This window comes from Scophthalmus maximus, chromosome 11, assembly GCF_022379125.1.
Source record: "Scophthalmus maximus strain ysfricsl-2021 chromosome 11, ASM2237912v1, whole genome shotgun sequence".
Lineage (NCBI taxonomy): Eukaryota > Metazoa > Chordata > Actinopteri > Pleuronectiformes > Scophthalmidae > Scophthalmus > Scophthalmus maximus.
The window spans coordinates 11,901,715-11,915,002 of NC_061525.1; the positions used below are offsets into that span (position 1 = coordinate 11,901,715).

General features: G+C 43.4%; 1 protein-coding gene across 1 annotated transcript; it reads left to right on the forward strand.

Moving 5' to 3' along the window:
* The first annotated feature begins 2,106 nt into the window (after positions 1–2,106).
* LOC118299892 (probable G-protein coupled receptor 149) lies at positions 2,107–13,046 on the forward strand. Its single transcript, XM_035623981.2, has 5 exons — positions 2,107–3,429; positions 4,592–4,772; positions 4,930–5,420; positions 9,428–9,571; positions 9,827–13,046. Exons 1-5 carry the CDS (start codon positions 2,458–2,460, stop codon positions 10,346–10,348), a joined length of 2,310 nt encoding a protein of 769 aa, XP_035479874.2. The 5' UTR covers positions 2,107–2,457; the 3' UTR covers positions 10,349–13,046.
* Positions 13,047–13,288: the final 242 nt, after the last annotated feature.

A 13,288-nucleotide genomic window follows, 5' to 3' on the forward strand; every position in this document is an offset into this window, starting at 1 on the left:
AAAAAAAGAATGGAAATGTCTGTTTGCACAGGGTAAACTAGGCAGGAGGATCTGGATGAGCAGTATGTCAGCTTGCATGGAGAATTTTCTTTGGTCTATTTTTATTTTGTAGAGATATTATATATATTATATATTATATAATTATATTTATAGCTAGAAAACGTTTCTGCTTGTGACTCTGCTGTTTTTGAACTAGAATCTAACAATGGCCAATTAATGTGACAAAATAAAATTCACATTTTCAGTAGTAATTTTACTTTGCATCTTATAAGAGGTATTACTTAATGTGCTGCAGTGTTCATTCTATGCTCCTTGTGCTTTCATAATTCATGTATGGATGTAACTGCACAGGTCTTATTTTCATGTATTTAATAGATTCGATTTTTTGTTTTAAGAGAGAATGTCTATTCTGACACTGCAGCCTATACGATTATAATCACTCAAAACTGCACATAGCTCACCTTTCATATTCTCACGTGGTAAATATCCCTATTGATTTAATGTCTCCAATTTTCCATCTCAAACTACCATGATATGATATTTATTTTTAGTCTTTCCTCCGTGAAAAGATGATGGGATATGTTTTGGTAGGATGTTAGCTCCTCATATTTTCTAACAGGTCGTGTTTCATCACACCTGCTCTGCTCTTCACTCATGCCTTTGCCTCGCTGCACTTTCACCTTGTGCTTGTGCTTCACATGAACACATGAGCATGCAGTATGCACCAACAAACACAGACAAAGTAAGTCACCTTGGTGTGTGTGTGTGTGTGTGTGTGTGTGTGTGTGTGTGTGTGTGTGTGTGTGTGTGTGTGTGTGTGTGTGTGTGTGTGTGTGTGTGTGTGTGTGTGTGTGTGTGTGTGTGTGTGTGTGTGTGTGTGTGTGTGTGTGTGTGTGTGTGTGTGTGTGTGTGTGTGTGTGTCCACCCTTGTGGATTGTATTTTGTCCTCCTGTGTTCCTCTCTGTGTCCTTGTGGTCCCAGAGTGTCGAGTCATAAGACTTGCTGTATGTCACTTAGCCCACACGTTTAATTCAATTACAAGACCTGAACACAAAAGCACTTAGACTCATTTTTACCTCCACATCGATATGAACTGCACAAGGCTTAAAGAGCTGAGCAGCCATTCGGTGTAGTGATTTCATACAGTGAGCGAGGACATGATGACGGAGTGCAAATAAACAACTGCCCTCATGTAGATACATGTGCATTTGCATGAAGGGCATGAGTCCAAACATCTGTCACCTGTGATAAACCGAGCACTACAGCACACTGCCAGTGTTATTTCTATACTGCACAAATGAGGATAAATCAACACCCATGAATCTATACAAAGTGCGGAGTCCCTGAGCTTTAAAATCCTTGAACACCACAGGGAAGGACAAGACAAGGCCAGTTCCACACCAGGGTATAGGATTTAGACACACACACACACACACACACACACACACACACACACTCCCATCTAACCTGTATCTAATTAAAAACTAGCAAACTGTTTAATTACAATCTAATTATTTATTGAATTATCATTTAAAACGAGCCTCAGGTGACAAACCAGATGAATATGTTTTCCTACATTTAGATGAGTCAAGCAAGGATTCAAATTCCATGAATGGTCCTTTGCCCCCCTGTCTCTTCTTGACGACTGCTCCACTCTCCACAATGCGCACTAAAGGACTAAATACATGTACTTACAGTAAACTGGCATTACTCTGTTTCCAGTCTGGCTCACAAGATACCAATCAAATCTTATCTAATTTATGTTTTGTATGGCATTTGGTTTCCTGATTTCAGGGAACAGCATGTCCATCTAGATGGGTGTTTTGATTTAATTGAATCAACCACGACACGATGGTCCCATTACACACAGTGATGAATCCACTATGGTAGTAGAATACATAAGAGATTTGTATTTATTTACTAAGATATTAGTTTGTTTATAGGGAAGGAATTGGAATGAAGAAGGGGGAGTATTTGGAACCCGAATCAGGAGTTGAGCCAAGCCACACACGAAAAGGCCGCCAGTATCCCACACGCACACACGCACACGCACGCACAAACACACACACACACACACACACACACCGTAGTAGTAGTAGGCTGCGCTTGGCCCAACCCCAGCGACAGAGCAGACGGGGGATGACGACAGCGCGTAAATCGGCATCTGGACACGAGAGGTGCTCTGGCTGCGCGCTCAGGAGGGTGAACACGAGTGTTTCCCAGCCCGACTGCCCCGCGGCTCCACGTCCAAGGGACCAGGAAGCTTTGGTTACGCGGCGTGAGCTGTCGGTCGGAATCGGGAGAGGAGTGCTCTGCTGTGTCTCACCATCTCCTCGGATCCGGCGCATGTCGTGCCATCCTCGCGTCTTTGCAGCGCGGGGAACTTTTGCGGGGCCGGTGAGTCGGATTTGACCTGTCAAAAGTGCCAAGAGAGACGGAGAAGTTCGCCCAGTGGCAATGTCCACGACGCCCCTCAGCTCCCCGGCGCCGAACCGGAGCGACCTGCACACCGCCACCTACGACAGGACGCACGCCTCGGAGGTGAGCCGGCAGATCCGCCTGCTGCTCTTCGGCTCGTGCTTGACCCTCGCCGCCGCCACCTTCGCCGGAGGTGCGTACTCACTGCTCTGCCTCCTGCGGATGCGGAGAAGAACCTCCCTGTGTCTCATCGTGGGCTCCATGTCGGTGGACGACCTGCTCAGCGTGGTGCCCCTCTCCCTGTTCATGCTCCTCCAGTGGGACGCCGATGGGGCTGCGGGCTCGAGCCGCCTGTGCACCTTGTCCGGACTCCTCTACGTGTTCCAGGGGGTCTCCAGCAACATGAAGGCTTGCCTCATCGCAGCCCACACTTTTTATGTCACCAAGAGGTCTGGGGCGCTCCGGTCCGCCCGCCGGCCCGTGAGGGTGATGTGGGCGATCGCCTGCGTCTGGGCTGTGAGTCTGGCCGTCAGTGTGTTACCCGTGTGCGGATGGGGCAGCTTTACGCCGGCCTCTCTCGGGTGCTTCCCTGAAAGCGAGGGCTTTTACAGCCTGCTGCTCTTCTCTCTATACTCCCTGTGCTTCTGCGGCTTGCTCTTCTTCTTTACCCCCCTCACCTACCAGCTGCTGTGCTCCAGGGAGCCCCAGAGGACGTTGCTGTACCCCGGCCGTCTGGACACGTCGAGGGGGGCGCTGAGCGGCTCAGCTCCCCTCCGCGATCTCCACTCGTTCTCCCGGGACAGCCCTCACAAAAGTTTCGGTGCCTACAACGAGCTGAGTCCACGCTCGGGCGTGACCGAGCTCGGGGAGGCGGAGGGCGGCGGCATGTCCCCGGTATCCGTCAACGGACAGAGGACAGCTGCTGTCGGGGACAGCCCGGTGGTGTTCGCGCAGAAGCGCTTCTCCATGATCCTGGCGCTGGTCCGGGTGGTTTTATGGATGCCAATGATGGTGAGCTGCGTAATAAAAGCAAATCCTACAGATCACCAGACACATAGAAAAGGCATGCATGGGCCTCTAATGTAGCACGATATTGCAAAACGTTGTTAATGTCATGCATCCCCAAATCACACCACAACGTGTGTCGTGTGTGTACGATATAGTCTGTGAGCTGCAAGAGGTTATGACGTGGACACAAATAACAAAGTCGAATATAAAGTCAGTGTTGAAGTCTAATACTCCTGTTACACAACATAAAGTAAACAATTTTTCCTATTTGGAGACTAATAAACGCTGAATATCCCTTTGAGGCAACAATGGGGAAAAATGCAGTATTTTTAGGACATATTACACCCATTGATAATTGGACACCTTTAAAGTTTTGAAACCATTTAGACATCTCAGTTTGCATTCTCAGTGAATTTTTTCTACACTGACTGAAAAACAAGCAATTTTTCATTTTGGTTATAGAGCCACTGTCTCATTATACTCACATTCCCTGTTGTTGGCAGGTTTTAGTCCACACCTAAAGGGCATGCTTTCATTAGGTTTCCCTTGTGAAATGCTTTGCGAGACTGTTACACAGTGAATGCTGACTGTTACTGGATCAAAAAGAAAGAAAAATGATTTTAGGTGATAAAATCCATCACTGTCTGTCCTGCAGCAAGCAAACAGGGGCAAACTTCATTGGCATTCCAAGCATGACAATGTACCAAACCACTGCTGACGATAATGCAGGAAATGTCAAAATGTTCCTGATCAGAAATATAATGAATGTTTACTGTCTGTAGATTTGAATATTTTATGACACTGTCTTTAGCTATTGTTTGTGTATGTGCTTGCAAAGTATTGTAGAGGTCAATCTGCACTATATGCCGCACCTGTTGCTGGGCCACAGAGTTCTATTTGCTTCTATTTTCCAATAAGCAACAGAACTTATGCATTCATGTGTAATTTTGTCAACCTATACAAAACAGTGCAATTGTCTAATCCTAATGCATTTCGGCTGAAATGGCATTGCCATATTTTGGACACAAACCAAAAGAGGATGGAACACAATAAAAGGATCTATATACTATCTTTTCATTCATGTTCCTCCCTCCCCCCAAATCCTCACGCATATTGAATCACGGAAGCCTGAGTGAAGTCTTCCCCCCTTTCCTTTCATTCACAGACTTTGGTTCTGGTGCGCCACGCGCTGAATACACACAGCTCGTCCCTGGAGACCCTGAGCTTCTTTCTCACTCTGCTCGCCCCTGCGGTCACTCCGTTATTCATGCTGTCTGAGCGCTGGATCCACATGCCGTGTGGCTGCTTCATTAACTGCAAACGGGATCCAGCACAGGAGCCCTCAGGTAGACGACGATGAAATAAAAAGTCATCAGTGATGCACCATGATGTTTTTTTTTTCTTCATAATGACCATATTTTGTAACATGATATAGACCAATGGCTTGTTTTTGGCATCAGGGTCTAATGAAATGATTCTCCATTTCTTTTTCTTTTTTTACAGTGATGAAAAGAAGATTTGAGTTTAATCTTTCCTTCCGGCAAGGCTATGGCGTGTACAAGCTGTCACATGCCACCATGTCTCATAACAGTCTGCCCATTGAGAAGCCAGCGTATCACAGCCTCTTCAACTGTGACTTCCCTAGTATCCGCCTTGATGCACTCGAAAGTGGCGGGCTCTCCAGCCTGGCGCCTGGTTTTGATTTCAGCACCACATGCCCAGTGGACAGCTCCTCTCATGCCGACCTTCTGTTGGAAGCAGAGGCCGGAGGAGGCGAGGCGCTGGCCGATTGTCCTCCACTTCCAGATGACGATGATGACTTCTGCTGTGTCCCTTTGGTGCCTTCTCATCACCGGGAGCAGGAACACAATCTCACTGACACGTCGTCTGTGTTCGAGGGGCCAGAGAGGAGGCTGTCGCATGAGGAGTGTCGCAAAATCGAGCTGACAGACTGGGAGTGGTGCAGGAGTAAATCAGAGAGAACCCCCAGACAGGTAGAGCAGTCGGTTTATTAGTCTGATGTTGAACCGTTACACTATGTTATCTCCACCGGTCATGTGTGGTTTATGGCTGGAATTAATGACTTTCTTAAACTAGAAAAGAACAACTGCTGCATTAACATGTAACTATGGATATAGACTCTAGAGGTGATGCTTTAGGAGAGATTAGTGCCTCATGACAATTAGATGGATGGATACTCTGTCGCCCTTTCTTTGTTTTCTATTTTGTCTTACTCTCCGTTTTTCAGTCTGTGGCTGTGTGGGCTTTTTCCGCATCTGTGCATATGCTTTTTTATAATCAAGTTCACAGACTTGGAGCTGCAAATATGATTTAGATTAAAACCTTATCTCTCTCTCTCGCTCCCTCTCTCTCTCTCTCTCCTTTGTCTGGGTATCTTTGTGTGCTAGCCTCAATTGATTCTGACTAATAGAGCAATTGATCAAGATACTATCAGTGGGATACCACTTTAGTAACAAATACCAGCCAAATATCAGCGTCTTTCAACACAAAATATTCACAGAAAAAAATCTGGTCTAATATACCACTAGCTCTCAAGGCTCGGCTATATTTGTTGACTTGATGTGGTTTTATACACAGTGGTCAGGTCCTAGATCAGCGTTGATGAGATTTATCCACTCATGGTTTGCTCCCTGTTTTACATTTGTGAATACACACCTACGGTTTGGATGGAAATTCAACAGAATGCATTTTTGATTCAAGTTTTAGTATAACTCTAGGACAGATTTGTTTACCTGCCAAAACCTAAAGTTGCGCTGATGCAATTTATTATTTGCTCAGTCACTTAGTAGTTTTTCTATCCAGTAGATGCAAAGTCAGAGAGCGCTAAATGTAAACAACGCAGCTCAAGAGAGTTTGCTACAGGCACAGGAACCACTGGCCATTAATCCGTGTTAATCCACTACTTCCTTTGTTGTTGACATCATCTGCTCTTGTAATACTAGAAGCTTAATTTTCTCTCTATTTAGTTGGACCTAACCGATTTGTAAAACAAGGACATAACAGTAAAGGCCTAATGATTAATGTGTCCTGACATTCGAGATACGAGACACTGATGAGAGGAGAGAATACTATTTGATAATTTTGTATTTCCCTCTTTAGAAAAAAGAGAGCAATTAGTACTAATAGCAAAAGTAACTTTAAATTTAATAAAAAACTAATTTAACGATGCAAACAACACAATTACAAACTGTCAAATTCAACTAGATCACTAAAAACAGATACAAACGTAAAAACACACAATACCCACACTTCCCTAATCTTACCTAATCTCCACTGGATGGCTCTCATCACATCATTGTAACTGATTTATGTTGTCTGTTGACTATCTTATGTATCATCTATAACATAATTTATTTTAAAATGTACTTTTCATCAAACATGAGCAGATGTGCAAACATGCATGCATGGAAACACGCACACATGCACGGACTCTATCTCTGGCGCTCTCTCTCTCTCCCCCTCTCTCTCTGCTCTACTTATAAGTCTGAAATGTTTTGGTTTGGAAATCACCAGAGGGTGGAAAATCCAGGGAGCATGCATCTACAGCTAGGCTTTGTCACTCACTTTGCATCATGTACAAGTTTGTGACTCTCACTGCTGTGTGTGTGTGTGTGTGTGTGTGTGTGTGTGTGTGTGTGTGTGTGTGTGTGTGTGTGTGTGTGTGTGTGTGTGTGTGTGTGTGTGTGTGTGTGTGTGTGTGTGTGTGTGTGTGTGTGTGTGTGTGTGTGTGTGTGTGTGTGTGTGTGTGTGTGTGTGTGTCCTACATCTCAGTTTCTTATACAGTTACACAGTGTATAACACTCTGCATATGCAAAAAAACATGAAAACACACAGCCAAACAGCAAAGTGAAAAAAAAATTGCAAAATGAAGTTGCACCGACCCAGCAGCCCTCCCTCTGCAAGCAAAGACACAAATGACATAAAGATCTAACTTGGCTCACAGACACACAGAGCCAAGTGTTACTGTACTATGTATACACACAGAGGCAAACAGCCGATGGAAACCAAGTCTAAATAGTTTGTGATGTATGGTGCTTCCTGGCTGTGTTTTGTTCCTCGTTAGCAGGCTAGATGTCATTACCCAGCTTCTCTCGGCCCTCCTGGCCTTCAGCATCCACAGGGAGAGGTGGAATTAGAGCTTAAAGACATATTACCCTATCTGTGACTTTATACTCTGTGCTGGCAAGAACAGAGCTGGGGGCGCATTCACAAGTCATCCCCCTGAGGGCAAAATGGGGAAATTATATGCAGGCAACTGCAACCTGTCTACCCCTCTGAGAACACCTCCAAAACTGTAAATTAATGTTGTTCTCTCCAATAATACTACAAGGTGGAAAAGGGAAAAAAAATATTGATTGTTAACACACATGGAAGTAACACAACCTCAATCAATATGCTGCACATGTCAATATCAGATATTTAACAGTATTGCTGCTTATTTGAAATAGATGTATAACAGAAAGTCTGCAGCCACCGTCGCAGATGTGTGAGAATTATTGTTCTTAGCCGTAGCAGTGTTTTGAGATAAATGCTGAATTTAGCAAGCTAATATGAGCACGGCCACGATGTTTAACATGGTGATGTTTTGTAGTTATAAAATTTAGTCTACTATATTTAGCATGTGTTAGCATGCTAGCACACTATTACACAATTAGCATTCTAAAAAGTGCAACTGAGGTTGATGGGAATATCAATAGGGTTGCTGGTGCCATGAATTCTTGTACCAAATTTAATGGGAATTCATTCCGTAGTTGTTGAGACATTTCGGTGTTAACCCCAACTATAAATCTATCTGTTCCAAATTTTGTGCCAACCCATCTTGCCAAACCAAACTCCTGAATGTGCTACATTAAAAGTCAGAATAGGACGTCCTCTTGGTCTTATGGGTATTTATTTCCAAAATGTGTGGCAATTCAATCTGATAGCTGTCAAGTCACAAGTTATGTGAATGTACCCACAAAGCATACACTGATGGGCTCTGAGCATTATTTGATTTACTTGACAATGTGTTTTCAGCTCAACATTGCGGTCACTGTATCTCCCCCCCCCCCCACTCGTCTCTTTCAATTAATAATGATGCAAAGACAATGACAGGAAAACAGATAGACAGGGAGGTGAAGAGAATGACATCCTCTTTGTTTCTGCTGTGCGTCATAGCCACAATGAAATCATTACATCAAACTAATCTAAATAATTTCCAGGGCCTAATGAGATCTGCCACAGTCTCCCCACTGTCGCACAGCAAGATGCTTCTCTTTTTCCCTGCCAACAAAATGCATTTTCTCAAACACATCACGTTGACAGTGGCTCATTTTTATGTACAGTGGTGAATTGATCTCTGTGGAAACAATATGAATGTGGGCAATATAAATTAGCCATGTGATTGCTAAATATATTGCAAACTGCTAAGAAACCCGAACAAATCTGATTGTTGAATTATACACTGAAATTATATTATTCATATTAAATTAGTCAATGAACAAATTCTGATAACAGCTAAATAGCGTAGAGGTAAGGCCTCTATCTTTTTGCTGGGATCCTGGTCGCCTGCACAGAGCCTTGACATCTCATTTGACCTGGTGTTGACAGGACTCTTGGATGTAAGCCTCATTTACTCTTTGGACTGAAATGGTTGGTCAACAACATTCATCTCGCTGCCATTGACATGGACACAATCTAAGTTAACATAGTCTGAACAAAGTGAATGAGATGCACGAGAACCTTGTGTTTGATGTGAGGCCTCAGACGCTTTGTACTCCTTGTCAATAGCATGATGAGTAGCCAAGATGTAATCTAGTATATGATTGAATTTAGAAGTAATGAGACCTGTTAATGCATGAACATTTTCCATGATGAAAATGTGCCAAGTTTAGCCACGCAGACTAATTTTTATCTAAAAAAACATGCACAGTGAATAAATGTTTTGCAGGACATGTCAAATCATTTTGTTTTTGCGCTTTTCTTTGGTTTTCCTTATCAGCGTCCTTCAGGTGGCCTATCAATCCCCTTGTGCGCCTTCCAGGGCACCGTATCTCTGCAAGCACCCACAGGAAAGACCCTCTCTCTCTCCACCTATGAGGTCAGCAGTGATGGACTCAGAATATCACCAAACAATGCCAAGAAGGTAAAGGCCCTTACTTTAACAGCTCTCCTCAATTATAACAAATTCGGTCAAAATAATTATTGTCCCACAGCAGTGTCAATGTTTGGCATCCGGGGCAAAATGCAATACAAGTATCATCCATATCATCCATAGGATTAGATTTCAAGCTAATTTTCTAGTTTTCAAAAAGTATTTTTATTCATTTATTTAATTATATTTAAAATGATATAGTGCCCCATAGTTTTTGTGTATAACTTGTATTGTAAAATCTTTAAGGTGGAAGTGTATCGCTCCAAATCAGTCGGCCATGAGCCCAGTGCAGACGACGCAGCAGCAGGAAGCCAGGCCAGGGACATAAATGTCAGCGGCGTAGAGATGGGCATGGAGATTGGAATGGGGATGGGGATCGGAGCAGTGGTGGGGGACACCAATGTCAAGATTCACCTTGAGGTTCTGGAGATCTGTGACAATGAGGAGGCCCTGGACAGTGTCTCCATCATCTCCAACATAAGTCAATCCTCCACCCACGCTCGATCACCATCATTGCGTTACTCACGGAGGGAGAACCGCTTCGTCTCCTGCGACCTGGGCGAGACGGCTTCCTACTCCCTGCTCATCCCCAGCGGTGGCAACCCCGAGACAGAGACCATCAATATCACTATACCTGACACTGTAGAGGCTCACCGCCAGAACAGCCGACGACAGACACAGGAGAGCTCGGGGTATCGTGAAGAGATACAGCTGCTCAACGAGGCCTACAGAAAGCAATCTGGGGAGGGGGAAGAGGGACATCCTTAACCAGATGGTGGCGGTTGGAGGAGGAGGTTGAAAGAGAACCACCAAAGATGAAAGACAAATTTCCTAATGATTCCACGTTCACTTATTTCTGTTCACCAAACTGACAGATGACCAGAATAGAGACTTAGATAAATACTGTTATAATAAATAGTCTGTTTGCCCACTCTTGTACTTCCTCTTTAGGTGGTATCATGAGACCACTTGCGCCATCTGTGTGTAGAGAGATAGTTCAGCTTGTGAAAGAACATACAGTAGTAAATCAGACGGAGGGATTGCACGAAAGGAAGGAGAGCACAGGAGAAAGAAACAGTATTCCAGCAGAGCGTCTGTATTCATGCCAAGACTGTGTGGCAGGCTGTTGTCATGAAGTGGATACATCAAGAGAGAAAGTCACGTAGACATGTAAGAGGAGGGGCCACGGTCTGCATGTCCGATATGGAGCAGCTTCTGTAGACCACGTCACCAGTGACTCAGCTGTGAGGGGAGGGTCACCTGACCCATGTGTCTGACTCATCCCAGTGTAATGTGTTGTGCATTGTGTGTGTGAGAAGTAGCCTTGCCCATAAGAAGGTATACCTAAGAAAGTAGTGGTTTGTGGTGTCAAATACCAAAATTATTCAAACTTTTCTCTTATACGAATGTGTTAATTCTGTGTTTTGCTTTGCGCCCAGCTGCTACGTCCATCATTTATTACACAATTAATGTATCTGTACTATCAACTTACACAGGTAGACCACTATCCATGCTGAAAATCTGACAAGGAGAGGAGAGAGAAAAAGGGAGGAGAGTCAAGCGTTTGAGGGAGAGTAGAAGTGATTATTGAAGAAGAGGTTGAAGGGATGCTTATGCAGAGCGGTTTTCTGCCTCATGCACATTCAGTGCAATTTACATGAGTGACGGTGTGCATATTTTACTAGGCAGCATTTGAATGTTCATTCCTGTTCCACTTTGGGATCATCTCGCTGCCTGCTCAGTTCACTGTGCGTCCAATCAATGAGCCAGAGGGGCCTCTCACTTTCAGTTCAATCTAAAATCAGGATTGTGCATTTTAGCACCACTCTGAATGCTGAGATGGACTGTGAACCGAAGCAGACACATATTTCAATGACAATTTGAGTATATCAATCATTACTTACATCTACATTTACACGTCCATGTGTCTGTACAAACAGAGGTAACGTAATTAAATAAATATTATAGACTAATTTTAGACTATATGTGTATTAGTTTCGGATGGTGTCTTTTATATATCAGCTGTTTGGTTGCTTACTGTTCGATACAGCATTGGCACTATGTGGACTTCGTTTGCAGGCTTTTATCCTTTAGTGAGACCACTTCATCAGCTGCAACATGTCACATCCTCCTGAAGAGCGTGGTCATTAAAGATTCATACCAGAAAATTGCCTCCAACAAGGTTACCATGCGTTTCTGTTTTCGAGTGCTCCTGTGCCAAAGGTAAAAGAAAGTAATCTACAGGCGTATGAATCATAATACATGTGAAGCTTTGTACTTGATGTCCAACCAATTCAGCCGTTAATGGTGCCAAAGGTTTTCAGCTGAGCGGACCTTCATCTCTGCAGCCTAACGCAGTGGAAGTAATTTGATCATCTGCTTATTCTCACGTTTCAACAGGGCGATGGTTCAACTTCTGGGCAAATAGTCTCAAAACCATGTTTATCAATAATCTGTACTGTCTTGTTTGTCTGGAGTTTAGGATTTGCACCTTAGCTGTACAAGTTTACTAATTCACGTCAACCATCTTAACTGATAAGGTGATGCACAAAATACTGAAATGGGATTCCTTTTTACAGAATAAATGCAAATAAAGCATGATAAGTAACTACTTAAGAGACTGACCTACATAGTGTGCAACCATCAGTGGTTGTTGTGCCCGTAGGATGGGAGCCATGTGACTAATCCACAACAGCTGTATATGACAGCATATTTTTTCACAGTGCTCTTATCAGTGATTAAGCTGACCGAAGTAAATCTGTAAAAAAAAACATTTTCAAAGCAAGGTTTTAAGAATGATTCGCTATTTTTCATCTGTGTGCATATGCAGATATTTAGTGGTGAAGTCTTTGCAGAAGGAGAGTGACTTGAAATAAAGTAGTCAGATAAAATGGAGACAAGAGCACATGGCAGCATAAAACAAGTACGGTTATATGAAAACTAATTATCAAAGGCCAGCAGCTATTCTCATTGTTTTCTCTCTGATCTCACAACTCTCTCATTATGGTAAAACAATACAGTAAGGTGCAAGTACGCCTGGATCAGAACGTGGCATCAATGGCACTGCTTGAAGCATCCAGTTCATCGCATGCACCTTCATTGAGTACCGCATGCATTATTGAAGATGTAAGCCAAAGCCAGGAGAGAAGAACCAACAAAAGTTAAAACATGGTGCTTTTCATCGAAAGGTTTTTCATCTTAGGTAAATGATTCATTGGGGTCAGAGATAATTTGTATGCATCACAGGTAGTCCTGCAGGTGCAAAAGAATGGTGCATTCAGGACTGTATGTGTGTGATAGGACGTGGGGGTTCAGAAGAGTGCTCTCTCCTATAATATCCTCGATTTCTACGACCCCTCCACCCCTCAGAAGGCTCTCTCGTATTACTTTCTCTCCTCACACATCTCGGCTTCATTCTGAGCATGTGTTTATACTTTCATGTTCTATTATCTCATTATTTTCCTGCATTGCTTCACTGCCAGCTGAGATAACCATAGTGGTCATATTTATTTCACATTAATGACAAAAAAACATTATTGGAAGCTAAGGTAAAAACCCTTGAGTCACTTGAGATTTTTTTTAATTGAGCCATGTTCAAAGGGAAGTCTATAATCAGACTATATATATACACGTACATATATAGTGTATATATATGTATCAAAAGCCAAATACTTAATAATATAAAAGAGACAGAGACAGTATATATTT

What these genes read in the sequence shown, in the direction of transcription:
- LOC118299892 (XM_035623981.2), top strand. Translation starts at nt 2,458, where the DNA reads ATGTCCACGACGCCCCTCAGCTCCCCGGCGCCGAACCGGAGCGACCTG. An exon ending in TCCAGCACAGGAGCCCTCAG is followed by an intron (nt 4,773 to 4,929) that starts GTAGACGACGAT and finishes CTTTTTTTACAG; the next exon opens with TGATGAAAAGAAGATTTGAG. An exon ending in CACCAAACAATGCCAAGAAG is followed by an intron (nt 9,572 to 9,826) that starts GTAAAGGCCCTT and finishes AAAATCTTTAAG; the next exon opens with GTGGAAGTGTATCGCTCCAA.